Below are 27,905 nucleotides of genomic sequence, written 5' to 3' on the forward strand. Positions count from 1 at the left end.
TCGCGTGCTCTCGCCTCCAGGTCGGGTTTTGCTGTTTAATTTTTAAAAATTTTTTTAAATGCCCCCCTGTTCAAAATTTTTCTTCCCACAGAAAATTGATATTTTAAGCTTTCCAATGATGTATCACACATGCATATCGGACAATTTTGAAATTTGGCCAAATTGGGGGTGTCAGAGCGGAACTTCAAGACACTTATATATATTATAATATATATGTTTTTTGTTTTTTTTTCAAACAAATAATTGTGTCATTCATGAAAATGTAACAAATGATCGATCATGCAATTAAAACATGTGAATTAATTTTTATTTTATTGTTTCTGCGAATCCATTGTTGAATATCACAGCAAATACATTACTAATGTATTGTATTATATTGTTTTTGCCATCGGATATTACAGTACCGTAAATGTACACCCAACGCGGTCTCAGTTGCCCCGCCCACTGTGACGCATTAAGTCACGTGACCGCCAGTGGAACCAAAATGGCCGCCGTTGTATTTTGACGTGTAATAGCTAGCTACTTTTCTTTTCTTTCACTCTTGACTGGACGGCAAAGCCAAGCTATCGTGAGACTTGTCGGACTCGCTGTATGCCGCCAGTCGTCGGCCGGTCGTCTCCTCGTTTTGACTGACACATATTATTTGAACGAGTTGGATGAACTATGCATATCTAGTTCAGATTGTGGCTAGCTAGCAGGCTCTGGCTGGCTTCTAGTGCAGTAGTTGAAATTGAGATAGCTGCTTCAAACCTTCAGCTGTGATGGAGGAATTGAGCGCAGATGAGGTAAGGGAAAACATATCAATCATCCACCCATGTATGGCGCAACTTCATCCACTTGTTGTTTCCAAATAATACAATTATACATGGCTTAAATTCCTCATAGGTTTAGCAGCAGTCTTCGTGTTACTCGTAGCTAAGAGGTGGCACGGGGCAATTGGAGAAAGGCACCCGCGACACAACCCAACATTCAGCTCGACAGTATCAAATAAGAGTGCGTGCCACTCATCGTGACCAACATGGCGCGTTTATTAGCGCGAAAGTTCACATTAAATCTGGACAAACTGCGTCTGTCACTGCGTGCCTGATCACTGCACGGTCGAAAATCAAGGTAGCTACACCAATGCTTAAAGCTTGGGTTTTTGTTTTTTGTTTTTTTTTTGCCCCGATTGGAGAAAATTAAAATCCAATTCCTGTGGACATTGCCAAATGTCTCGTGTTTACCATGCGTGCTAATCCAAATTTTATATTTCAATTTTTTTCGTCCCCTTTTTCAAGTTAGCTGAAATTGCTAACCTTGTTTTGCTAACAGAACCCGAGACGGCTCGGAGTACAAACAACACTACTGGTCGCTCATTTTTATCCTTTGAAAACAACACATCTGGTTAAATAATATAGTGTGAATTTTATGTGATGCCACTTGATTTTGCTGTTGCATCGACTTAGATTTCTAATTAGACATAAACAGTGATCATTCATTGTGACACATTTGTTTTTTGTGATGCAAAATGTTTCTACATATATTAGATTCGCTCTAATATTGTATTTGGGTTATGTGCATCAAATGTTAACTGTTGTGAGAGAGCAATGTGTGCCTTTCTATTGTCATCCAAGATTCGAAGAAGGCGATTGGCACGGCTAGCAGGGGGACAGACCTCGCAGCCCAACACCCCTCTCAGCACCCCCCTGACATCCCCACAGAGAGAAACTCCACCGGGACCTCTTCCTGGACCCTCAGGTGCATCTCCTCACCCCCTGCCACCAGCTGCCTCTCAATCTTCAGGGCTTATTGCTCACAGCAGTACCCCTGCCACGTCACCCATTGGCACAACAGGTAAAAATAAATGGATTTTTGGTTTGTGACCTCTTGTTTGAAATATTTGGTCAACGTGTCTTCATTGTGCTCACATGTTTTGCCTTTTTCAAGGTGTGGTCTATGGCAGTCAAAGTAGTGAAGGTGTGAGCTCCCTTTCCAGCTCTCCTTCCAACAGTCTTGAGACTCAGTCACAGAGTTTGTCCCGTTCACAGAGCATGGACATTGACACCGTAACTTGCGAAAAGAGGTAATATTTGCATTAAAAACTATGCTGATTTCGCTCTCAATAGTTTCATTAAAAATATGCCTGTGTTTTATTCCAGCCTGTCCCAAGTGGATGTGGACTCTGGGATTGAGAACATGGAGGTGGAAGACAGCGACCGCAGGGAGAAGAGGAACTTGACCGACAAAGTAAATATATTTTTTAAAGATGTGACCGAAAACTATCGGCCGAAAATAGCTAAAATTGCACTTTCAGTTTTCGGTTTTGTGGACCGAAAGTTAACATCCGAATAGGGTGAAGAACCCTATACCCTAGTCCCCTTGTGATGATGTAATCAAAACACGGCGATAAGCAACACGCTGGTTGACGCTGTCTCACCAGCATGTTTGTGGTTTGGAAGTATTTTTGAGGTATCAAAGAAATTTATAACTTACTAAATAAAGGAAAATACATTTGCTTCATTGCTGCTACATGCTCTTTCTGAAGTTGCTTTCCATTGATGTCCATTGATGTCCCATCTCACAATGAATACAGTGCATTTGAGGCAGTGCGTGAGTAATTTGGAGTTAACCCTTATAACACCTTGGCCTATTTTGTCCGAATTTGCATGCCTTTCATGTTGCCTTTATATTTAAAGGAAAAATTGTCCACAATGGCCTGGTTGGGTCCCTTTTTTTCAGGACACCATAACCTTCATGTCCAAACTGTTGTTTTCTCCACTGACCAATTATAATGAACATATTGGACCCTAAAAGACAAAAAAAAAAAAAAAAAAAAAAAATCCCAACATTTTTTGTCAAAATTTGTAAAATTGATTTCCCATCGACAACCAGACATGCTCAACGAAACGTTTTGAAGCTTGATGATATTTATTCAACTTGTTAGGATAAAAATTTAACAGAAAAAAATGAGACTGAGTAGTTTTATATTTGCTAATTCAACAGAAACAGCAGGTATGGTCATCTGCGTTTTTGTTCTTTCTACAGCCTATGGTCAAATTAGCTTATATACAGTAGATCAACAGTGTAAAATAGTGAATGTATATAATGTGTATATATACACTCACCGGCAACTTTATTAGGTACACCTGTGAAACTGCTCAACACTTAATTTCTAATCAGCCAATCACATGGCGGCAACTCAGTGCATTTAGGCATGTAGACATGGTTTAAGACAATCTCCTGCAGTTCAAACCAAGCATCAGTATGGGGAAGAAAGGTGATTTGAGTGACTTTGAACGTGGCATGGTTGTTGGTGCCAGAAGGGCTGGTCTGAGTATTTCAAAAACTGCTGATCTACTGGGATTTTCACGCACAACCATCTCAAGGGTTTACAGCGAATCGTCCGAAAAAGGAAAAATATCCAGTGAGCGGCAGTTTTGTGGGCGGGAATACCTTGTTGATGCCAGAGGTTAGAGCAGAATGGCCAGACTGGTTCGAGCTGATAGAAAGGCAACAGTGACTCAAATAACCACCCCTTACAACCAAGGTAGGCAGAAGAGCATCTCTGAACGCACAGTACGTCGAACTTTGAGGCAGATGGGCTACAGCAGCAGAAGACCACGCCGGGTGCCACTCCTTTCAGCTAAGAACAGGAAACTGAGGCTACAATTTGCACAAGCTCATCGAAATTGGACAATAGAAGATTGGAAAAACGTTGCCTGGTCTGATGAGTCTCGATATCTGCTGCGACATTCGGATGGCAGGGTCAGAATTTGGCGTCAACAACATGAAAGCATGGATCCATCCTGCCTTGTATCAACGGTTCAGGCTGGTGGTGGTGGTGTAATGGTGTGGGTAATATTTTCTTGGCAGTCTTTGGGCTCCTTGGTACCAATTGAGCATCGTTGGAACACCACAGCCTACCTGAGTATTGTTGCTGACCATGTCCATCCCTTTATGACCACAATGTACCCAACTTCTGATGGCTACTTTTAGCAGGATAATGCGCCATGTCATAAAGCTGGAATCATCTCAGACTGGTTTCTTGAACATGACAATGAGTTCACTGTACTCAAATGGCCTCCACAGTCACCAGATCTCTATCCAATAGAGTATCTTTGTGATGTGGTGCAACAGGAGATTCGCATCATGGATGTGCAGCCGACAAATCTGCACCAACTGTTTGATGCCATCATGTCAATATGGACCAAACTCTCTGAGGAATGCTTCCAGCACCTTTTTGAATCTATGCCACGAAGAATTGAGGCAGTTCTGAAGGCAAAAGGGGGTCCAACCCGTTACTAGAATGGTGTACCTAATAAAGTGGCCGGTGAGTGTATATATTTAACACAAAAAGGGTTTGGAGGATATCTTTCAGAGCTTAGGTATTGCATACATCACCTTATTAAAATTATATACTGTAAATACAATCAAGCTTCTCGAACACACACATCAATCTACAAATTGAAAAGATTGATAGTGAAAAAAAAATCTAATATAACATTGAAAAAGTCTTCAAAAATATTCACAATAAACTAGTTCGGTTCAGTTTTTCAGGCATGCCAGTCAGTTCCACCTTGAACGGACACAGAGATACGTCACACAGCCCACTCTTCCGCCGTTTGCGTACTGCTGTCACTTCTCACTCGCTGACTCATCCAAAGAAAACAACAACATATCTGGCCCATACTCTACCTCGAGTTGATGAAATAATGCATTCGCTTGGGCTAAATTTAGTTTTCGATTCATTCCGCACGTTTCAAATTTGCTCGCTCAATACAACCGGCCGTCGCTCGGTACCTCGCCAGCCTCTCCTTAGGTGGCGCCTCACATGGCAATTTATTAAAATTGTTCACATTATGTCCTTCCTTTGTGATCTCAAAATGGCTCCTGAGAGATGTAGTTTTTCGTTGTGTGGACTTCAACTTCCACACTTTCAAATGACACCAACCAGTGGCACATGGGTGACTTATTTACAGCGTGTCAAGGCTTCAAAGATGATATGCAAAAACATGTAGCTGCCAACACTTCCGGTTGTATACTATACATGTGCATTATTTGGCCTTTCTGTTTTCAGCCCATTGTTTCCAATATTCGGTTTCGGCCCAAAATTTTGCTTTCGGTACATCCCTAATATTTTTCTTTTAAAGGCTTTGACTTTCTATCCGTAACCGCCTAAAAATGTAGGTAAATATCTTCTGATGCTCTTCGCTAACATAAGCATGCCCTATATGGGATTATATGGTAAAGCTACAGTGTTGCATTTAGTCCAAGTTCATAATGGTTAAGTTCTACAAAGTTCAGCTCTAGTGCCTGTGGCATTTTACTTTGCGGTCTGAGACCAGTAAGGGAAGCCTGTTTTACTTTGGCCCTTGGTCCTGGAATGACCTTCAGATTCAACTCAAACTGGCTTGTCCCGTTTCTCTACTTTATTTACAACTGAAAGTTGCTGAATTTCTTGATAGCTCTTGCTCCTCTGACCAATTTTAGGTGTCCCTTTCTTTGCACATTGATTTTAAATTTTCCGCTTGGTGTTGTTTTCGCTAGACTGCTATTTCTATAACTATAAATGTCCATTGTCAGTTCCTAAATAGTCTGTCAAATTGAATCGTATCTGCACCCATAGGAAACCTCTGCAAACTCGGATGTCTCGGAAGACCAGGCTTTGCAGCTTATTTGTAAGATCCTCCGTGTTTCATGGAAAGAGCAGCATAGAGATGTCATCTTCCTTCCGTCGCTGGCTGCTGAATTCCAACGTAACCTTAAAGATGGTATGTCAGTGGGATATTGGGCCTTATTTTACTAACAGTATGTGCTGTATGCACAAGTGTACACGTGTCATGAATCAGACAGTGTGTTTGCGGGTTTTTTTGTACTGAATGTTTGACCTTTTGGGATAACACTTCTTTATTCAGTGTGCTTCTCAGCATATGTGTCACCGACACATCACAGAGATTCCTTTTATATGTAATACCACACCCACAGGAAGTGCACTTTATGGCAACAGCAGTGTGACATAAATATGTCACATCTTGAGGCCTGTTGTCTTTGTGTTCTAACAAGCTATTGTGAAATGGTCTGAAATTCTTATACCCTTATTCTCTCTTCTACAGTATACTCTGATTCCAAAGACCTGATCAGCCAGATCCTGATGGAGGTCCTCATGATGTCTACCCAGTCGCCTGTCCAAAACCCCTTCGCCAGCTTGACTGCCACCTCGCAGCCATTTGCTGCAGCCAAATCTCCAGACCGTCACCTGACATTGGTACAGCCCTCCAGCCAAGGTGGCAGCCCAATGGGCCCTGGTGCAGGGTCCTTTGGAGCCAGCTCTCTGTCAAGGCAAGTGACAACATTCAATATTTCTTGTACTGTTCAAAACCACCATCATATCAAGTGTCCTTCTTCAGTCTTTGTGATCAACTTGGAATTGATCAAGCATTCCTAGTTTAGTGTTGTTGTTTTTTTTTTTTTTTTTTTTTTTTTTTCCAAATCATTTCGCAGTCATCATGTGATCAATATTGTCCACAGCCTGTATGGGTGTGGTAGCCCTTACCCAATGAGTCTGGATGCAGCCAAGTGGACCTCTCCAAATATCGCCACCCCCACTTCTTCCTCTGTTTCTTCTGCACCATCCCCTCCACAGTTTATTGTTCCACCCAGCCCACCTCCGACAGCTGTTCCCCAAAGACCGTCCCTCAACCCACCTTCTGCCCCTATGCCCATTTCTCAGCGTTATCGGCCTTACTCTGTTTCATCTCCCTGGGGAGCTCTGTCCCCATCCAGCCCAGGACAAAGAGCCTTTAGCTTTTTTTCATCGTCCCCTAGCCCAGCAGGCCCCGCTGTGCCTCCCAATACCCCAGTTCCTGTGCCAACACCTAGCACCCTCTCCTTGAGTTCACTCCCTATGGTTCCTCCTTCTCCCAGAACAAATGCTCGACAGGCCGTCTTTGCTTCCAGGATCCCACCTTCTAGGTATCTCACTATTCTATTTGCATGATTGTGTGTGGTGCACACACAAGCTAGCCAACTAAAATGTTTACATTTTCTAACTCAAAAAACGTCAGACTGGACCATAGATAAACTTTTTAAAGGTTTAATTTGACAGCTACTTCTCTTGACTTGACATGGAATGGATATAAGGCAATAGTTAACTACGGTTGGAAATATTAATTCTTTGTTTGACATTTAGATTTTTGTGTGGTTGAATTATTCTTGTCTTGATGACAGTGAGCTGGACAGTTTAAATGCAATCTTAAAAGATTTACAGTCTTAAAGCGGAAGTTTAGGATTTTTGACATTAGGCTTAATCTTCAAGTTAGCAGGGATTTTGTTTGCTGGTGGAGTTGATTTCAACAAATTCCGTTTCGTTTGCAAATTATTTCTTAGTTTCAGGGCTCCGGAGTGGCTAAGCTAGCGCGAGTCAATGGCACCGTTATAGCATGCCAATAAAAAAACGATACAGATTTATGAACAGATCCAACATAGTTAAATAAATTCAAAACACAGATCATTGTTTCAAAACACCCATGCGGCCAAAACAATGTCACACCAAACTGCCGTAATTCATTTCATTCTGCAGGACTATATATATATTTTTTTGACGCGGAATACGACCCCAATAAAGAGTAGTGCTTCGGTCACTCGTTCTCACGCTGCATTCTAGGAAGGTGGGAAGTCGAACTTATCCCGCTCGTAGGGTACCTGTTGCTACCTTAAAGCACTCCAAGTGAATGTAAACTGCAAAGATGGCTGATCGCCACAAGTTATTTTTTATTTTGACCTCCAGCAAACCTGACTTCTCATAAGCGATCAAATAGTGGAGGCGTGCTAATGATATTTTTCCAGATCAGAGGCTGGAAACGCTGATTTCCCACCTTCCACGAATGCAGCATCTGTCTGCTGGGTGAACTGACGGCTGGCAACTTGGCGAAATGTGCATTTAGATGCTGTGGAAACATACAGAAGAAACGGGCAAAGGAAAGTTTCCACAAATTCCTTGTGGAGAACGAGGAAAAATATAAACTGGTCACTTGCTGCTGGCTACGACATTAAAAAATCAGCGGTGAAAAAAAGCCGATGTGATATCACTCTACCCTGCTCATCTGCAGAGCTTCTGGATTACAAATGTTGCTATTCATACTGCAGTAATTGACATGCAATGGTAAATTTTATATACCTTAATCCTGAAAACATAGCCAGCACTATTGATTGCATGGGTTACTGATGATTTTCATGTGTGCAAATGTTTTTTATTGGCATGCTATAATGGTGCTATTGACTCTAGCCACTCCAGAGCCCTGAAACTAATAAATAACCTGCAAATGAAACGGAATTTGTTGAAATCAACTCGACCAACTAACTAAATCCCTGCTAACTCGAAGATTAAGCCTAATGTCAAAAATCCTGAACTTCCGCTTTAAGGACGGCATTACGCAATTTTTTTTTTCTTAGAAGTGTAATTGCTCATTTACTACAGCAGATCGCAGTGTTAATCGCATACAAGATTTTAGTCCAATGAGCATTTGCTCACAAAGCACAGAACAGAAGAGATGAAATGCAGTGAAAAAAATCCTTCAATAGACAAAAATGATCAGAAATGAAAAGTTACACTGTGATGGTGGGACAAAGGAAAGTCACTTAAATTGACAACAGGAAATATTAAAGCCATTTAGCGCTTGGCTTCCCTGGACTATGGTGGGAGACGATGAAAGACTGGAGTGTTTACAGCGTCTTGGTAGCGAATAGCAGGAAGCTAAATAAATATATGATAAAAAAAAATCCTCTTACATTACATCCAAATCACTCTTATATTGTTAGGCGCTTGAGTATTTTGGTTTTTGGCAAAAACACGACAAATTTTGCCAGAAATCTTACTGTACTTAGAACAATTTTATAGACAAAAGACCCAATTCATATTTGCACCGAAGTCAGCTTTTCTATGGGTTGGGGTGTCCTTGCAAATACCCCTTGAGATTTGCCAAACATGCTTTCCAGGGTCAGCATTGGTTTAGATTTCTCATATACATAAAAAGTAACTTGTCCCCTTCCAGCTCGGATATACCTGCTTGAGCAATGAATGTTCTGACAATGTGTGAAAGGCTACAGCCAAAAGTGCAATAATTATAAATAGTTTGCCCTCAAGCCAACATATGACCTTTAAGTTTGCGACAGTCTTGTCTCTATCATATGTCCCTGTAGCATTCTTAAAGTGCTATTCACTTTCACTTTCATCATCCCCTTCTCATTGCTTGCTCTTTATTCCCTTTTTCTTCCACTCGCAACCTCACTCCTGTTCTTTCCCTTGTCATGTTAGTCCCGTGTCCCTCCTGTTTGCCCTTTCTGACGTATCTCAGGACAGCAGCGATGAGGAGTCTGACGAGGAAGTGGAGGATTTTGCGCAGGTTCAGTTTGGGTCCAGGTACACCACTGCACGGTGTGTGTGTGTTTTTGTGTGCCAGCTTGCTGAGCAAAGGCCTCCTGCATGGCACCAGTGGGCCTTCCTCTAACGAAGCATAAACACAGTGTGGAAGAGTATTGAAGAGGGAGTTCTTTTTGAATTGCAGGATTTTACCTGTTATGTATTGTTTGCTTTTTTTTTTTTTTTTTTTTTTTTCTTAGTACGTCACAATATTTCTGAGAAGTTTTTGCTTTAATGTCTTACTTGTGCAAATCAGCAAGGCGGGACACGTTTCGCAGTTCTGAGGTTCAGGGTTAGAATCTTGGCATTAGTCTGTGGAATTTGAATGTTTTTCCCATGCTTGGTTGAGAGTTCGTTCCACCCAAAGACAGCGGATTTAAACTAGAGCTCATCTGCAGACTGCAGTTGTAGTAGAGATGAATGTTAATGGATTAATTCTGCAATTTTTTTTTCTTATTACTCCCAAATGAGCTGCCCTAATTGTATTTTTATTTATTGGATATATTATCATATATGAATGTTTAAATTATGTTCATTTTTGCATCATAATGCTGTGGCTTAAGACCAATATCGTCACAAGTTTTTGTGCATGTAAGCGTGTTGATTCACAGCTCTTTATGGTCGCTGATAAGTGAAATTGAACTGTAACATTTGCTTGTGCCTCAAATCAAGAATTCATTATTTAGGACAACTGGTCCAAATGGCATGTCCTGGACATTAAATGTTTTAACATGTTGTGTGTTTTGCCATGTTTGTTGTATCACAGAGCGGTGCCCTTTTCTCTTGGATAACAAAAGCTAAATATTTTTACCTTCTGTGGGTTTATCTTGTGCTTTTAAGTAGCTGACATACACAGGTTGTGCTTTGAAGCAGCTGACCACTAATGGCTTATGCATAAGCATTGGAAATCCCCATACAAAGTGAATAATAGTTTTTTATCTGTAAGTGTGTTTTCATTTCAAAAGTCACATGCTGTGATGCAGCCACTAATGCCTCAAGTGTGTTTCTTTCAGGCCCTGTGTTACAGAGCTGATGCTTATTTGAGGCTAACAGCACACCTACAGCAGTATGGATGTAGATATATTAATGTCTTTCTTTCCACTTTTTTTGTTTGTTTAGTCATGGTGCATGTGGGGGGTCGGTGTCTTGTGATTTGGCGAGTGACCGCTTCACCATTGAGCCATGCAAAGAGACTGAGATGCTGAACTACCTCATTGAGCGCTTTGAAAGTGTTGGTATGGAGGAGAGGAAAGCTCCCAAGGTATTTGGAATTGACAAATAGCCTGTTAAACTCTTAATTTCTTCCCTTTTTCTCAGTCAGCGCCGTTAACGTGAATTTAAGACATCCATTTCCATTATTTAAATTTTACTTTTCCTCTCTTTCCCTCAGATGTGTAACCAACCAAATGTCAGCCAGCTTCTTAGCAACATTCGCTCTCAGTGCATCTCTCACGTTGCCCTGGTGCTGCAAGGCTCTCTGACCCAGCCTCGGTAAGATTGCATGGATTTGTGTGTGTTTCCACGGCATAATATTTAAGTTCTATAGGAAGTGCCAGTCTTATAACACGCACATATTGGCATGATTGGTATCACTCTTTTGGGTTGGTACCCCCCTTACTTAAGCATATTTTCTGCATCAAGCAGAAATAGCCTTGCAGCTGGTTGCTTCCAGGGTGTTCACCAAATTGAGGAAAGGGGCAGTCTGCTCTACGAGTCCATTGAACTGACTCAAGCTAGAAAAAGACCTAAATTTGTCCGGACAATTCACCTAAGAAGACATTCAAACTACTGTAAAAGATTACAAAAGCATCTTTTTTTGAATGGTGCAACTGCGTCTAATCTGAATTTGTTGTTTGCGTGTTTGAATGTGCTGTAACTTTTTGCTGTTAGCTTTTTGCTGGCCAGATTACTCTTTAAAAGGAGTTTTAATCTCAATGTGGTTTATCTGCTTAAAAAGGAACTGATTCATTATATTGTTAATCCTTCAGCAGTCCTGCAAAACTAACTGCGAGACTGTGGCTCAAATGCAAAACTGTAATATTCCTTTCATCTGTGTCTAATTAAGAGGACACTTTGTCCCCCTTTTCCCTTTCCTTTCACAATTTCTATAGTGATGTCTCTGTTGCCTTTCTTCAGAGTGGACACACGATAAACATTTATTTGTGCAACAATGCTATGTCTGTTTGTGTGCGGCACACACAGGAGCCCTCTCCAGCATTCTCTGCTGGTACCTTACATGCTGTGTCGGAACCTCCCATATGGCTTTATCCAAGAACTTGTCCGCATTACCCACCAGGAAGAAGTAGTATTCAGACAGGTGCAACACATTTTTATATCATTTATATTTGTATGCAGCAGAAAGTTCACTTTTACATGAATACCCACTTGAACTGGTTAATTTTCCCCATGAAGCATGATTATATTTAACATTTATGAAAAGTTTTCTCCCATCATTCTTAGATCTTCATTCCTATCCTCCATGGGCTGGCTCTTGCTGTGAAAGAATGTTCCTTTGATAGCGACAATTTTAAATTCCCCTTGATGGTAAGAAGCTGATGCTTCCAGTCTATTTGTACAAAATCTGAATTAGCATGATTAACATACTGTAGGCAAGAAGTCTCGATGGTGAAACCAAAGCTTGATGTTGTGATTGTACATACTGTACTGTATGCATATCAATATAGTCAGGGGTGCACATAAGTGGTCCGCATGCGCGCATGCGTATTGGACGTAGACAAACGCGCTGGCCTTCAACGGGTTCCATACGCTTTTGCGTACTGATGGCTGACCACTGTATTTGCGGCGGACACGAGAAAATAACTTCTCAAAATGTCGAAGAGGCAGGCCACACTGAGTAATTACTTCCGTGTTCCCCCACCCCCGTCAAAAGACAGACAGGCGACAGAGACGTCACCGGAGCTACCTAAAAAAGGACTTTTGCTGAAAAGTGGCTGCAGCAGGTACCGTGGCTAGAAGTAAATGATGCTCGCACGGAAATGCGGTACAAAATGTGCCGTGAGAATCCCAATGTCGCCGATAAGAGCAGCGCATTTTATGTAGGGTCAAAGAATTTCAGCCATCCAAACTTTGAAAAGCACAAAAAAACAGAGAGCATGTGGCAATTAAGCAAACTATCAATGTCAGAGAGCACCGTACTCGCCCTATGGACAAGGGGCGGAATAAAGGTAATGAAAACGGCGCCATGCACTGACAAACGTGTTTTTGCTCGCATTTTACAAAGCTAAACATGCACGTTCAATGAGGTCTTATGAGGAGGACATCCCACTTTTAAAAAGGCTTGGAGTTAATGTGGGAGCCGCATAATGCCCTTTATTTTGAATTGGTGCGTTTATGTTTATTTCTTTACATTTCACTTCAAAGTAATGGCAATTTTGTTGTGCCAGTTGATGTTAACCAGGCATTAATTGTTAATATAATTAATTAAAGTTAATTGGCTCTAAGTAAAGCTCGTCATAAATTTATCGCATTAGGCGGGTCGGCTCTCAAGCTCAATGAGGACCAAGTCACATCTCCAGGTCCTCCTCTGAGAACCTGGGCAAAAAAATGATGTGCACCCCTGAATATAGTATATCATTGGTGTAGGTCATAATCACCATGTCTTCAAAACCATCAGTTTGCATGAAAACAAAAGGAGGTAGTGTTTGTTGAATTTTTACCGTTGCATAGTCAAAGACAACAAGCCATTTTCAACACTTGCTCTTGCTCAGTAATTTGCAAAAAACACACCCCTATGTGACTGACCAATATTTGCCGCTGACCACTAATGGCCATTTCTATTTCACCTGGAATTCATTTTTATTGTTTCATGTCATGTCAAAACAGTCTGAACTTGTTAGGAAATTAAACCTGTAACGTGCAATTGTTTCCATCATGTTTCTCCTCTGGTTGCAGGCATTGGCTGAGCTTTGTGAAATCAAATTTGGAAAGTCTCACCCTGTTTGCAGTTTGGTAAGTGTACAACTAGATGATGCATGATCATGTCCTTGTTGCTCAGACTGTTCTATTAATGTATTGGTAAAGTTAATGGCTTCCCATAAAATATTTCCTTGAGTCATGAGTTGTATGGTCACACCAAAAGCACTTATGTATTTTTCCTTCCCCTTACTTTTTGTCAGAAATTTTATTTAAAGATGGTTGTTAAAAAGCCACTCTTCTGTTTTATTTGCGCTATTTTGAAAAAAAGATAATGACTTCTGTCCACAGGTTACGTCTCTTCAACTGTGGTGTCCCAAACCCTTGAGCTCAGGATGCGGCAGAGAGATCCAAAGGCTGTCCTACCTTGGTGCTTTCTTCAGCCTTTCTGTATTTTCTGAAGATGATGTGAGTACCACATTCAACCATTCATTTCCATTCCTTGACCATGGTCCGTACTTATGCCTGCAATGCATTCGTGTAAAATGCTCTATTGCCGTACGACAATAGAACAAGTGCAAAAAATTCAAAGTTAATGTCTCGATGCTTTACATTTTCTCTAGACCAAAGTAGGAGACAAGTATTTCTCTGGTCCGGCGATCACCACGGAGAACACGAGAGTTGTTAGTCAGTCATTGCAGCACTACCTGGAATCGGCAAGGGTGAGTTTCTGCATCAATTAGCTGCTATCCCTAAGATTGCTTGTTTTGATGTCTCCGTTATAATTATTTTCAGGGTGACCTATTTAAAATTCTTCACAACATCCTGCTAAATGGAGAGACTCGAGATTCAGCCCTAAATTACATGGCAGCTTTAGTTAACTACAATGTGAAGAAAGCTCAGATGCAGGTGTGTCATTGTTATTGGTTATTTTCCCCACATTTTTCCCCGATTATTATTGTTACACTGGGCAGAAACATGATTGATTAATTGCAAATCTATGACATCCAATACAAAGTCTGTGTCATATTTTCTGTATTCTTGAAGATAAAATTAAATGATTGATTTAGTTTGAGTTTTAAACATTGAAGCTAATCAAATGAAATATATTGATACTGTGGTTTTAAACGTACGTGGTGTAAACCAACACCGCATGACTCTATCCATATTTAGGTTAAAATATTTGGACCTCCATAAACACAATAGTAAACATAGTGGTAAGTGAGGACCTCTAACGGACTATTCAATCGAACATGAATTTGTTCACACTCCTCTCTCCTAGACTGATGACAAGCTGGTGTCGACAGATGGATTCATGCTCAACTTCCTGTCAGTGCTGCAGCAACTCAGTATGAAAATCAAGTTGGAAACAGTAGATCCCTTCTACATTTTTCACCCCCGATGTCGCCTCGCCGTCAGCCCGGAGGAGACGCGGCTAAAGGCCACAATGGAGGAGCTCAAGAGCTGGCTGTCTGAGCTACGTGAGTTGGTGGTTAGATTAAATTTACAGTTAGGGTTGCTTATGATATTATTGTGAACATTTCTTTGACATTGAGTATTCCATACTATCTGATAGAGCTGAACGATTACCATACATTGCATCAACAACAGGTTTTTACTGCTGTGATGATTTAAGAGCTGCGTTTTCTTAAGGAACTTTTCAACCTTTATAGAATATTTTTATAACATTTGTGATTATATGTCAACTGACAACTAGTTGAATGGCACCTCTGTTATGGCCTGCGGGGGTCTGTTTCACCTTCACCTCACTAATTAACTTTGAGGAGGGTGGCAGGAATCCTGCCACACAGAAAAAATCCAAATGTGCTGACTGCTTTGCGGCATACATCACTTACTCTTTCTTCATTCATTATAAAGGTGGAAGTCAATGCGAACGCTTTGACACGAATTCTGCAAAGATGGCAGAGCAACAAAAGAGACGGAAAGTGTTGTCCGATGAGACAATAATAGAAAAAGGGTGGCTACCAGGATAAAAGGACACTCAAGAATAAACATTGACCTGGCTTTCACTCGCTAGAGTGACCCCCCCCCCCCCCCCCCAAACTCGTCAAAATCAAACACTTCTTATTTTCATTCACACAGCCGCTGGAAACCGAAATGTCGTTCAATCCAACTGCAGGCGACTAGGACATCAGGGTTTTACGATACTGTGCAATGGTCCTCATGGGAAATAGTCTTCTTTAAAGAGCATACGACAGGAGAAAAAAAGTCTTAAATAGCATTATTATGTGAATTAGAATCATATTTTGAGACGACTCGACTATATACAACAATTTAGCAAAGCACAGATGACGAGAAATTAGTCTTTTAATCCGCCGTCTAGCTACGCCTACCATTATAGGGCTCTAGCGTCCCCAACAGGTGGATGATGTCAGCGGGAGAATGGTTTCATCTGATATAGTATGCAGCCCATTGAGGGGGAATTATTCAGAACGAGGAAAACGCGACGAAGAGAGCCGCAAAATGTCATTGTTTCAGTCTCTCTACTCCAATATTTTTACAGGATATTCTTTTTATCCAAGTATTTTTCCCCAATAGCTAAATAAATGGCTTGAGAAGGATCAGTCAGCCCGTCGAGGGGGGAACTATTCACAACAAGGAAAACGCGACGAAGAGAGATGCAAAATGTCATTGTTTCTGTCTCTTCAATATTTTTACAGGATATTCTTTTTATCCAAGTATTTTCCCCAATTGCTAAATAAATGGCATGGTCATGACAAATAACAGTCTTGAGCTAAATGGAATATGAAATAATAAAAATGCACTTATTCAGGACGACATGGCAAAATTACTCCATAATGGTCAAAACTGTTGACTTCACCTTTACTGTCGCACCTCCCGAACGATATTTTATGACACCTAAATCGGACATATGTCATTTCGCTTCCCCGGCTTCGGAGAATGTAAACAAACCAAAAGGCGTGACAGCTAGCCGACATGGCTAACCCAAACAGAGTGATGTTTCAAAGTCTTCGAAACGGAAAATCACACATAACTAGCCCGGATTATTTGACATGACGACTGGGTTGTCGATTGTCCTCGCGGATCGGCAAACCGCACGGCGGAGAGCAATTTACAGTTCGTTCCCCGGAGGAGGGCGGCTGCAGTTGTTGTGCAGCTAATGTGCACGAGGAGAGCTTATTACATGCCTATCAATGATCAAACGTAAATAGTCCTTTATTTAAAGAAAGTTTGTAGTGTTTACTTTGTAATCACTGTATTAATATTTGACATAATACAAAACAAGATGTTTACTCACTTCCTCGTAAGTCCAATGGTCCGACAGTAGTAGGGCTTGGCCAATATCCACGGTGAATGGGAACCTTTTGAAACTCCAAAAAGGCGCACACACCTCTCCCTCATAAAGTAAGATTTTTCTGCAGCCGTTTGGCTGGCGTGATGCGAAAAATAAACGTATTAATCCGCAAAATCAGCTGAATCCTTAGTCCTCATATACAACTGCACGGCTGTTTAGTGAAGAGAACGCCTTCACCCCTACACGTCACAGCGCCCTCCTTCTCTATGCAAGACCAAAGCCGGAAATCACTCATTTTCATGGCGCAGGATTCAAAAAACTAAATAAATATAGCGATCGCTTCCACACACATCCAAGCGGTCCATATCATTCAGGAGCATAAAATACCGCGTGTATTATGAAATAAACATGCTTTTTCGTGTCACATGCACTTTAAGGCTAAACACTACCACTATTGTCCACCTGCGCCGCTAAAATTGACCAAAACTGAAAGTTCCCTAGTGTTGCTTTAAGTGTATTGAGCGATAAACCTATTTGCCAATCAACGTCGAGCCTTACATTACCTGGCTTTGGTGGCCAATCAGAAATGGTAATGGCAAACGAGTGTGTCTGCACTCAGTCATTTGAAATGAGTTTGCTTTCGCAAGGCCCGACAGTGAGCAGCAAACAGTCCACTTCAATGTATAATTAAAGGTGTGGTTGGTTGCTTTCTATTCCTAAAGATGAAGACTCGACCAAATTCTCTGAGCCCAAGTTCCCTACAGAGTGTTTCTTCTTGACCCTGCATACGCACCATCTGTCTATCCTGCCTGGATGCAGGCGCTACATCCGAAGGTTGCGGGCGATCCGTGAACTCAACAGGTATACCAATGCATGTGGGATAACGTTAGCTGTCGTGTTGGTGGTGTCGTTTCACATTATTCTATACATTGTGCCTTATTAGGACTGTAGAAGAACTGAAAAACAGTGAAGCCCAATGGAAGGATTCTCCCCTGGCCAGTCGCCACAGGGAAATGCTCAAGCGCTGCAAAACCCAGCTGAAGGTTTGCACTTTGACATGCAGAATTGGTGTCCCTGTGGTCTTTGACCATTCTATGGTTGTTCTAGTTGGGACACTGACCATAAACTAACTATAAACTAAAATAGCAAATGAGACCTGTTGCGCCCTAAATGTTGAAACATGTCGTGCTGTATAACCTTGTATATTAACACGACGGGGATCATTATTTCATTTGTACCCTCTCAGAAACTGGTACGAGCCAAAGCTTGCGCTGACGTGGGTCTTCTAGATGAGAACCTGCTCCGCAGATGTCTGCAGTTCTACAGCACAGTAATTCAGCTCATACTCCGTATGGTGGACCCTGCCTACCCAAAGTAAGTCACTTGGCTGTAAGTGATCATGCTCTCACACAAGCTAAAATTTAAGTTAAGTTGACTATGCGAGTTTATTTGTTCTTTCTTTGTAGCATCACACTGCCATTGAATCCTGAGATTCCTAAAAGCTTTGCTGCACTCCCGGAGTTCTATATTGAAGATGTGGCGGAATTTTTGCTTTTCATCGTGCAGTAAGTTCACAGTTCTTTCACAAAAAAATCTATGAGGCAACTATAGGTACAGTGGGGCCTTGACGTAAAAGTGACCCGATTTATACAGGCCATAGTTGGCAACATACAATCACAGTGGAATTGGAACGTTGTGTTAAACGTAAATAAAAATGGAATACAATGATTTGCAAATTATGTTCAACCTATGTTTAATTTAATACACTACCAGCGTTCTCAACTTGCTTGTGTGTGCATAAGTATTTGTACATTGATCAAATGAAAAATAATTCACGCCTGCATTGAGAAGTTCTATGTCACGATTTTTATTCTCATTTTCATGCAAAAATGCCATAAATTGAAGTGCTCTTTACGGGTTTAGTTACAACATCAATGAAAATCAATGAACACAGTCACACCTGTGCGACAGACTAGTTGCAAATACAGTACGCAGCTTGACCTTGGAACCTTAAAAACCCTGCATTTTAAAGACAAGATACTTAATTTTCAAAGTGATAAATTTGTTTTCGGTATTAAATTAGAATTTTATGGCTGCAGCACATTATAAAAAAAGCTGAGAATGTTGAGGAATGCGCATCAAATGGCTTTCTGGAAGATCCAAGAGGTGAACAGGCTAATTGGCAGCAGGTGGGTGCCCTTTTGGGTATAAGAGGAGCTTTCCTGAATTGCTCAGGCACTCACAGGTAAGGTGAGGTTCTCCTCTTTGTGAGCAAATGCGTGAGAAAATAGTTGAACAGTTTAAAGGCAATGTTCCTCAGTGTACAATTGCAAGGAATTTCATCACATGTTAACGGCACTGCCGAAAACCAACATTGAATTCCCTTGGGATTTGATCACTCATGCAGCACTGCATCAAAAACGTACATCAATGTGTAAATGACATCACCACATGGGTTCAGCAAAATACGTAAAGCCAATATCGTAAATACAGTTCAGCATTACAAGTCTAAGTGGAACTTAAAACTATAGTATGCAAAGCAAAAGCCATCAATCAACAACACCCAGAAACACCACTGGCTTCCTGGGCCTGAGCTCATCTACGGTAGACAGCTGCAAAGTCAAAAAGTGTTTGGTTTGATGAGTCCACATTTCAAATTTTTTCGGGAATTGTGGAAGAGGAAAAGAACTATCTTGACTCTGATGGGCGCCAAGATTATAGCCAGCATCTCTTATAGCATGAAGCTGTGTTTGTGCCAGTGGCATGGGTAACTTACATATCTGCATAGGACACTTTAATGCTGAAAGGTACTTAACAATTTTGGGAGAAACATATTCTGCCATGAAAGCAACTTCTTTTTCATGGATGCCCCTTCTTATTTCAGCTAATACAAATTGCCAGAGTGTGGCTTCGTATGTAGTAAAAGAGCGCTAGACTGGCCTATTTCCTATTGAAAATCTGTGGCGCGTTACGAAGTGTAAAATATAACAGACCCGGACTGTTGAACAGCTGAAGCTGTGTTTCAAGCAAGAATGGGAAATACTTCCACCTACAAAGCTTCAACAATTATTGTCCTCATTTCCTGAATCTTAAAAGAAAAAGTGATGTAACACTGTGGTAAACATAACCCTGTCGCCGGTGTTTTGGAAAGTTTTGCAGCCATAAAATTCGAAGTTGATTATTTGCTAAAAACAAAGTTTATTAGTTTAATCTTCAAATATCTATTTGCAATGTATTCAACTATATATAGATTGAACATGATGTGGAAATCATTGTATTCTGTATTTGTTTAACACAACTTCATTGGAATTGGGGTTGTATTTAAGACTAACTAGTGTCAGTCTTCTGCTCCCAAAGAACAAATATTTTCCCCTTGTACCTCTTGCAGGTATTCTCCCCAGGTTTTATATGAACCTTGTGTACAAGACATAGTCACCTTTTTGGTGGTGTTCATCTGCAGTCAGAACTACATCAGGAATCCGTACCTTATTGCCAAGTTGGTAGAAGTTCTGTTTGTCACAAATCCTGCCGTGCAGCCTCGCACTCAGCGCTTCTCTGAAATGATGGAGAACCACCCGTTGTCCATTAAACAGCTGGTGCCCGCCCTCATGAAGTTCTATACTGGTGACTGCCTCTGACTTATAAGATGTTTTAAAAGCCAAATCCAGTCAATTATTTTTGTAACGGCCTTTTCTATTTTGAATGTTGTAAGAAAATATTCATATGTGCTGTTTATCTATATACAATATGTACATTATTTGCTGCTGACTACTCTTTAATGCTCTTCTCTGGCTAGATGTTGAGCATACGGGCGCCACCAGTGAGTTTTATGATAAGTTCACAATAAGGTACCATATCAGCACCATCTTTAAGAGTCTTTGGCAAAATATTGCCCACCATGGCACTTTCATGGAGGAGTTTAAGTGAGTTTAATTGCCTGAAAAGCTTTGTTTATTGATACAATGACAAATATATGATTGCATTCAATTTATGTGTATTTCATTTCACAACCCTTTAGTGCCGGAAAACAGTTTGTTCGTTACATCAACATGTTGATCAACGACACCACCTTCCTGTTAGACGAGAGTCTTGAGTCTCTAAAGCGCATTCATGAGATTCAAGAAGAAATGAAGAATAAGGAGCAGTGGGATCAGCTGCCCAGGGTTTGTACTTTGCGTCATACAGTATTGACCTTTGCCAGGTGATGCATTTGCATGTCTTTGCATGGCTTTTGTGTGTTAAACTTTCTGAGTACACTTTTTCCTGTTTTATGAATGCTCACCTTGAACTCACACATTTTTGATTACCACTATATGTGCTCAGTCTTTGATCAGCAGTTCACTCTAAAAATGAGCCTTACAATAATGTCTAGTTGTTTGCTTGATGTCATTCAGGATCAGCAGCAGAGCCGTCAATCCCAGCTCACTCAGGATGAGCGAGTGTCACGGTCCTATCTTGCCCTGGCCACAGAGACGGTTGAAATGTTTCACATCCTCACCAAACAGGTCCAAAAACCTTTCCTCAGGCCTGTGAGTATCCGTCACACCACTATACTGTATAATTTCACAAATGCACCCTAATCCCAATAAATGGACATGCTGAAAGCTGTTCTTTAACACAATTACTGTCATGTTCTTGCAGGAGCTGGGCCCTCGTTTAGCAGCCATGTTGAACTTTAACCTCCAGCAGCTCTGTGGGCCCAAGTGCCGAGACCTGAAGGTGGAGAATCCTGAGAAGTATGGCTTTGAACCCAAGAAGCTCTTAGACCAGCTCACTGACATATACCTGCAGCTGGACTGCGCCCGCTTTGCTAAAGCAATAGCAGATGACCAGGTTGGAGGCGCAAAAGTGTTTTCAGTTAATTGTATTGCACATTTTTAGGTGCCAAAATAGTGAATGGGAATTAGTCATGGTAGTCGGACTACTAAAGATTGTGGAAGAGTCTAAGACATGGGATTGAATTGCGATTTCTTGCTTTCACCGCGGGCCCCATCGTGGTTATAGTCCGAAAAATAAAGTTGCAGGCCTTCAGTTTGAGACTGCGCTGTGTAGCAAACATAAAACATTGAATGGAATTCAAACTTTGAAAGGCCAAGTCACTACTTCCGAATCCCCATCTCATGAATTTAAGCAAGCACAAGCTATGCTTGTTTATCCACATATCATAATTACAACCCAAAACACCACATGCAGTGGGGCAAATAAGTATTTAGTCAACCACTAATTGTGCAAGTTCTCCCACTTGAAAATATTAGAGAGGCCTGTAATTTTCAAAATGGGTAAACCTCAACCATGAGAGACAATGTGGAAATAAAACAGAAAATCACATTGTTTGATTTTCAAAGAATTTATTTGCAAATCATGGTGGAAAATAAGTATTTGGTAAGTACCAAAATTTCATCTCAATACTTTGTTATGTACCCTTTGTTGGCAATAACGGAGGCCAAACATTTTCTGGAACTCTTCACAAGCTTTTCACACACTGTTGCTGGTATTTTGGCCCATTCCTCCATGCAGATCTCCTGTAGAGAAGTGATGTTTTGGGGCTGTCGTTGGGCAACACGGACTTTCAACTCCCTCCAAAGATTTTCTATGGGGTTGAGATCTGGAGACTGGCTAGGCCACTCCAGGACCTTGAAATGCTTCTCACGAAGCCACTCCTTTGTTGCCCTGGCTGTGTGTTTGGGATCATTGTCATGCTTTAAGACCTACCCACGTCTCATCTTCAATGCCCTTACTGATGGAAGGAGATTTTCGCTCAAAATCTCTCGATACATGGCCCCATTCATTCTTTCCTTTACACAGATCAGTCACAATTCAGTATTCTTTCTCCTCCAAACACGAGAACCTGTGTTTCCACCAAAAAGTTCTATTTTGGTTTCATCTGACCATAACACATTCTCCCAGTCCTCTTCTGGATCATCCAAATGCTCTCTAGCGAACCGCAGACGGGCCTGGACGTGTACTTTCTTCAGCAGGGGGACACGTCTGGCAGTGCAGGATTTGAGTCCCTGGCGGCGCATTGTGTTACTGATAGTAGCCTTTGTTACTGTGGTCCCAGCTCTCTGTAGGTCATTCACTAGGTCCCTTAGTGTGGTTCTGGGATTTTTGCTCACAGTTCTTGTCATCATTTTGACGCCACGGGGTGAGATCTTGCATGGAGCCCCAGATCGAGGAGATTATCAGTGGTCTTGTATGTCTTCCATTTTCTAATAATTGCTCCCACAGTTGATTTCTTTGCACCAAGCGTTTTACCTATTGCAGATTCAGTCTTCCCAGCCTGGTGCAGGTCTGCAATTTTGTCTCTGGTGTCCTTCGACCGCTCTTTGGTCTTGGCCATAGTGGAGTTTGGAGTGTGACTGACTGAGGTTGTGGACAGGTGTCTTTTATACCGATAATGAGTTAAAACAGGTAACAAGTGGAGCCTCGTTAGAAGAAGTTAGACCTCTTTGACAGCCAGAAATCTTGCTTGTTTGTAGGTGACCAAATACTTATTTTCCACTCTAATTTGGAAATAAATTCTTTTAAAATCAAACAATGTAATTTTCTTTTTTTTTTTTTTTTCACAGTCTGTCTCTCATGGTTGAGGTTTACCCATGTTAACAATTACAGGCCTCTCTAATCTTTTCATGTTGGAGAACTTGCACAATTGGTGGTTGACTAAATACTTATTTGCTCCACTGTATCTGCATGAGGACTGTAAAGTATGACTTGTACACCCCTTAAACCCAAGCTCTTGTGTTGCTTTTAGTCAGTGTCATTTTGATTTACTTGGTGGCAATGGCATAATTTCAATCACAAAATGGAATTTTAAAAAAAACTCTTCTTTTGTTTTGGTGCATGTGTGCATAGCGGTCATACAGCCGAGAGCTCTTTGAGGAGGTTATCTCAAAAATGAGGAAGGCTGGTATCAAGTCCTCAATCGCCATTGAAAAATTCAAGCTGCTATCTGAGAAGGTTGAGGAAATAGTGGCAAAGAATTCCCAGTCAGAAATGGACTACAGTGACGCACCTGATGAGTTCAAAGGTATGTGTATGAGCTGCTCGTGTATGCTTTTGATCCTAAATTTGCCTGATTTGGTTTTACTTGCCCCATGCTACGTTTTTATGGAAACTGAGCCATACGCACTTGACCTTTTTTTTATATTGGATAGGTCTCATTAGAGCTGTGTCTCCATCCGCGTCATACAGAGTCACATTAGTGATCTCTACTCTTTTAGCGCAATTGACAAAGAGATGTCCAGTAGAGCTGGGAATCTTTGGGCACCTAACGATTCGATTACGATCCAGAGGCTCCGATTCGATTATAAAATGATTATTGATGCACCACCCTACTTTTTTTTGTTTTTGTTTTTTTAAATGTTTTGTACATTAGTTCCAAAATTGTTCAAAAATCCTCTCAGGCTAAACCAAACTGCTATTTCAGTATCAAGTTAACATATAACAGTAAACTAATATACAAAAATAACAGTTAAAAAAAAAAAAAAAAAAAAACAGTCCCCATTCTTTAAACTACATTCAATGAATTTAATGTTTTGAATTAACTGTTACAGTTGTTAAAATTGCTCCCGTTATTCCATAATTTCCCTTCTGTCTACTTTTGTCAAAGTTTTAAAACTATTTCATCATTTAAAGATAGATTCAAGACAAGATTCTGCCGATTTAGGAGTATTTTAGATAAAAAGTTAATTAGGTTCGCTACAACAGAGCCTTCTAGAGAGGTCTACTGCTTTAAGATGGCGGCTGTTTACTTACCCCGGAAAGTCTGTCATTTCGCATCTCTGTTCAATAATACATGTTCTAACACCGACGTCGTCTGTCATTTTGCATCTAGTTCTACATATATATCATATCTACTGTAGCAGTGTGTTTGTAGCAACTGGGCGTTGTTTGTAGCGGCTGTCAGCCGCAGTCAGGTATGATTGTCTTTTTTTATCTAGCGGCATGAGTTGAACATGATATTTACTCTCGGTCCGTTCCTCATTGCGTCCCAAAGACCGCGCTGACTGTGTTTTACTTCCGCTTTACCTGGTATAATTCAATAATCGGAATTTGGATATTTGTGAATCGTTCTCGAATCTTCCACGGCCAAATCGCGAATAATCTAAGAATCGGAAACTTTGCACGCCTCTAATGTCCAGTCACGTGGCTCTTTTCATCCTTTTACTGTGCATTTGAATTAGACGTCAGATCCATCTGAACTAGCCCTAGCTGTTCAAATGGATTGGACATCTACTGTCGTCAGTGGCAGCAAATGAGTTCATGAAATTATTGTTTGAACCTAAAATGCATGAATATGGAATGTGGGAAGCCAGAGTACTCATACAATAGGATAAATCTTAGTGTTTTCAAATTGTGAGTTGTGTTCACTATCCAAGATATACCATGGACTTGTAATGAACTTAATTCCTTGACTGTACATGACTGTAACAGTTGGATAGCAGGTATTTGCAGGGGATTTGCCACGCCATAAAGGTCATTTGGACAATTTGGACAGGGGCTATCCTATAACCACAGACTTATTCTAATCTAAAATAAGAATGTGGCCTACATACCTCCTTTGATTTCCCGATAAGACTCATGGTGAACAGGACTGTGTTCCACAGGAGGCATACATAGCCGGCTCAGGTTTCTGTGCTGTGAAAATCTCCCACGCTGTATTATTTTAGAAGCTTGTAAGTAACACTTGTTACAGATCAAGGGTGGAACAATAGGTTGATAGGTGCTTCAGAATTATTTTGTCCCTCTTTTATTTGCTGGTGTCTTGTGTGTGTGCAAAACCTTTTTTTTTTTTTTTTTTTTTTTAAATTCAACACCTCACTTTTTTGTTGTTGTCTGGTCCTAAAACCTCACTGTTATTGTTCCTATAGATCCTTTGATGGACACGCTAATGACGGACCCTGTGATGCTGCCCTCGGGGAACATCATGGACCGATCCATCATCCTTCGCCACCTGCTTAACTCGCCCACTGATCCTTTCAACCGGCAGCCTCTCACTGAGAGCATGCTGGAATCAAGTAACTAAATTTATATATACGTTTTCTTTAACAGCACACAGACTATATAGTGGGAACTTAATGTACAATTGACTCTGCTTACGAGTTTCCTGAGTTTTGAGCAGCTGCTGATACATATTAATGGCATCTTAAATCATTGACATTGAGTAATTAACTGCCTAGTTACAATATTGGTTACTGAACAAAACCTTGTATCGCTTTAGTTTGATCAGAATGTGCACCTTTGTATATTTCCGCAGTTCCTGAACTGAAGGAGAGAATCCATGCTTGGATGAGAGAGAAACAGGGAGGAAAACCTTTCTAAAGACTTGATGTCAACAACGCCTCGCCCTGCTCTCCATATTGAAAGCATCTGGCCCAAATCGCCTGAATTCAGTGTCACTGCTACCAACAATAAAACAAGGTTTTATTTTTGCCCTATTTTGCCCCAGGCCAATGGAATGATACATAAAATGCATCATAATAAAGTTTTTAGTTTGTTTGCTTTGGGATTATATGTACACTGTATGTATCGAAATATATACAGTGGTACCTCGACATACAATTGCTTTGACACACGATCTTTTCGACATCCAACGTATAATTTGACTCGCCATTTGTTTCTACATCTGATGGCATGCTCGAAATACGACGATTTATGACAGCGCCGCACTACTTATTGTGGTAACATCGCCCAAAAATTGCCAGCTTCGTCACGTTTTTAATCACTTTTTTCAGAGCTTGTGCAACACAACATGCCTACTGTCCGCCACAGCTGAACAAAGTGAATGTAAAAAGTCCCTTACTCATTCTGTTAAGTCAGCCACACGTTCAGGTAACACCACACAAAACACATCTGCCACATTAGAACCAGATTTGTTACATTATTACAGGTATTATTATTATTACTCTTATTCTGATTTGTATTCATAATTTATTTGTTTTGCTCTGCGTAATTGCTATTTGCAAAAGTACCAGCAGCATTTATTAAGGTTTTAGTGTAGGTTTTCGGGCTGTGGAGTGAATAAATGGAATTCTAATGTATTCTTATGGGAAAATCCTGCTCAACATACGCCTACTTCTACTTACAAAAAAAGTGCTGGAACGAATTAACTTCGTATGTAGAGGTACCACTGTACATATATTTAACAATTAGGATGTTTCTACTTCTAAGGCTGCACATAAGTCTCTATCACACGCAGGTTTACCAGAGAGCTGCATACAGTGGCTTAAATGAATATTTTCCTTCTTGGGTCTCGTGTATTTTGTAACATTGTGTATGTGGGCGTTAATAAACACTTGTGACGCTTTTAGAGTGGTGGGCTGGGAAATTGTTATCAGCAAGACTGTGGAAATGACTAACTTGAGTCGGTATAATGTACTGCGTAGTGTCTGCAGTTTAACAGATGTACCACCTGTGCTTGTTGGCAGAAATAAGGATGTAGCTTAATCTAAGATGTCTTGGTTCTTTTGAGTGCAGTCAGCTGTTTTAAGCATCGATGTACCAAAATATACTTGTTTTTATTTTTTGTGTTGAAATCCATTTTAGTCATATTTCCCCTGCTGACTTTGAAAGACTGAATTGGCTTATTTTGGGCGCATGGCTGCTATTCCAGACTCCTTCAACCCCTCCAGAACAAAACTCTTCAAACAAGCAACTTGTTCTAAACATGACGGAATGTAGCATGAGCTCCAACAACTTTGAAACACATTAACATCACGTCTAGAGAGGGTCTCTGTCGATTTGTGACCTTGCTGACCTTAACTGTACAGGAAAAGAACTCTTATCTGTTTTGGAAGCTAGGATTTGAAAATAAATGATAATGCACACCATTTCAAAACTTGTCATTGTTTTACATCCTCGGTTGTGGCAACAAAAAGTAACTGAGGTTTTATGACAAAATGTGGTGTTAATAGTATCGTCCTCAAAAGAAATCTTGAAGGTCCACAATTATTTTTTTCATACTAGCATGCGTCCATTTATTAATGTCTGTCAAGTACAAGGCAGGTCGAAGGTGGTTTTCTTTTGACCAAACAAAAATACAGTGCACATTCTGATTAAAAATAAAAACATTTCTTGACTTAAAAATACACACACACAAAAAACAATGCAAGTACATTGTTTACACATGTACACTAGTTAACTGACAAGATCTGTCATTGAGGTGCAAATAACTTGAGGATACATTTTGTAACTAAAACGCTGCTGGACAAAAAAAATGTGCAAGTAGCACAGTACATGTTCACATGTACAGAACAAATGACAAGCCCTGTCATTAAGATGCAAACATATTTATTGACAGTAACTTTAACTGGAAAACACTGCTCAATTAGATAAATGGCATTTGGGGGTCACAAAGCT

General features: G+C 40.7%; 1 protein-coding gene across 3 annotated transcripts; it reads left to right on the plus strand.

Moving 5' to 3' along the window:
* The first annotated feature begins 470 nt into the window (after positions 1 to 470).
* ube4b (ubiquitination factor E4B, UFD2 homolog (S. cerevisiae)) lies at positions 471 to 27,389 on the plus strand. Of its 3 annotated transcripts, XM_057829783.1 has the most exons (29): positions 471 to 785; positions 1,614 to 1,833; positions 1,927 to 2,062; positions 2,139 to 2,226; positions 5,606 to 5,750; positions 6,093 to 6,318; positions 6,508 to 6,951; positions 9,293 to 9,397; positions 10,517 to 10,658; positions 10,788 to 10,888; positions 11,600 to 11,714; positions 11,858 to 11,941; positions 13,310 to 13,366; positions 13,622 to 13,738; positions 13,894 to 13,992; positions 14,066 to 14,179; positions 14,553 to 14,751; positions 17,270 to 17,408; positions 17,491 to 17,590; positions 17,794 to 17,921; positions 18,014 to 18,112; positions 19,936 to 20,171; positions 20,344 to 20,470; positions 20,566 to 20,710; positions 20,942 to 21,076; positions 21,189 to 21,380; positions 23,400 to 23,574; positions 25,418 to 25,564; positions 25,804 to 27,389. In XM_057829783.1, the coding sequence occupies exons 1-29, from the start codon at positions 762 to 764 to the stop codon at positions 25,866 to 25,868; spliced, it is 4,104 nt and encodes a 1,367-aa protein (XP_057685766.1). In that variant the 5' UTR covers positions 471 to 761; the 3' UTR covers positions 25,869 to 27,389. The 3 variants fall into 3 exon arrangements, with proteins under 3 accessions (XP_057685766.1, XP_057685767.1, XP_057685768.1); XM_057829784.1 differs by lacking the exon at positions 9,293 to 9,397; XM_057829785.1 differs by lacking the exons at positions 6,508 to 6,951; positions 9,293 to 9,397.
* The last annotated feature ends 516 nt before the right edge of the window (positions 27,390 to 27,905 follow it).

Source organism: Corythoichthys intestinalis, chromosome 2 (genome assembly GCF_030265065.1).
Source record: "Corythoichthys intestinalis isolate RoL2023-P3 chromosome 2, ASM3026506v1, whole genome shotgun sequence".
NCBI lineage: Eukaryota > Metazoa > Chordata > Actinopteri > Syngnathiformes > Syngnathidae > Corythoichthys > Corythoichthys intestinalis.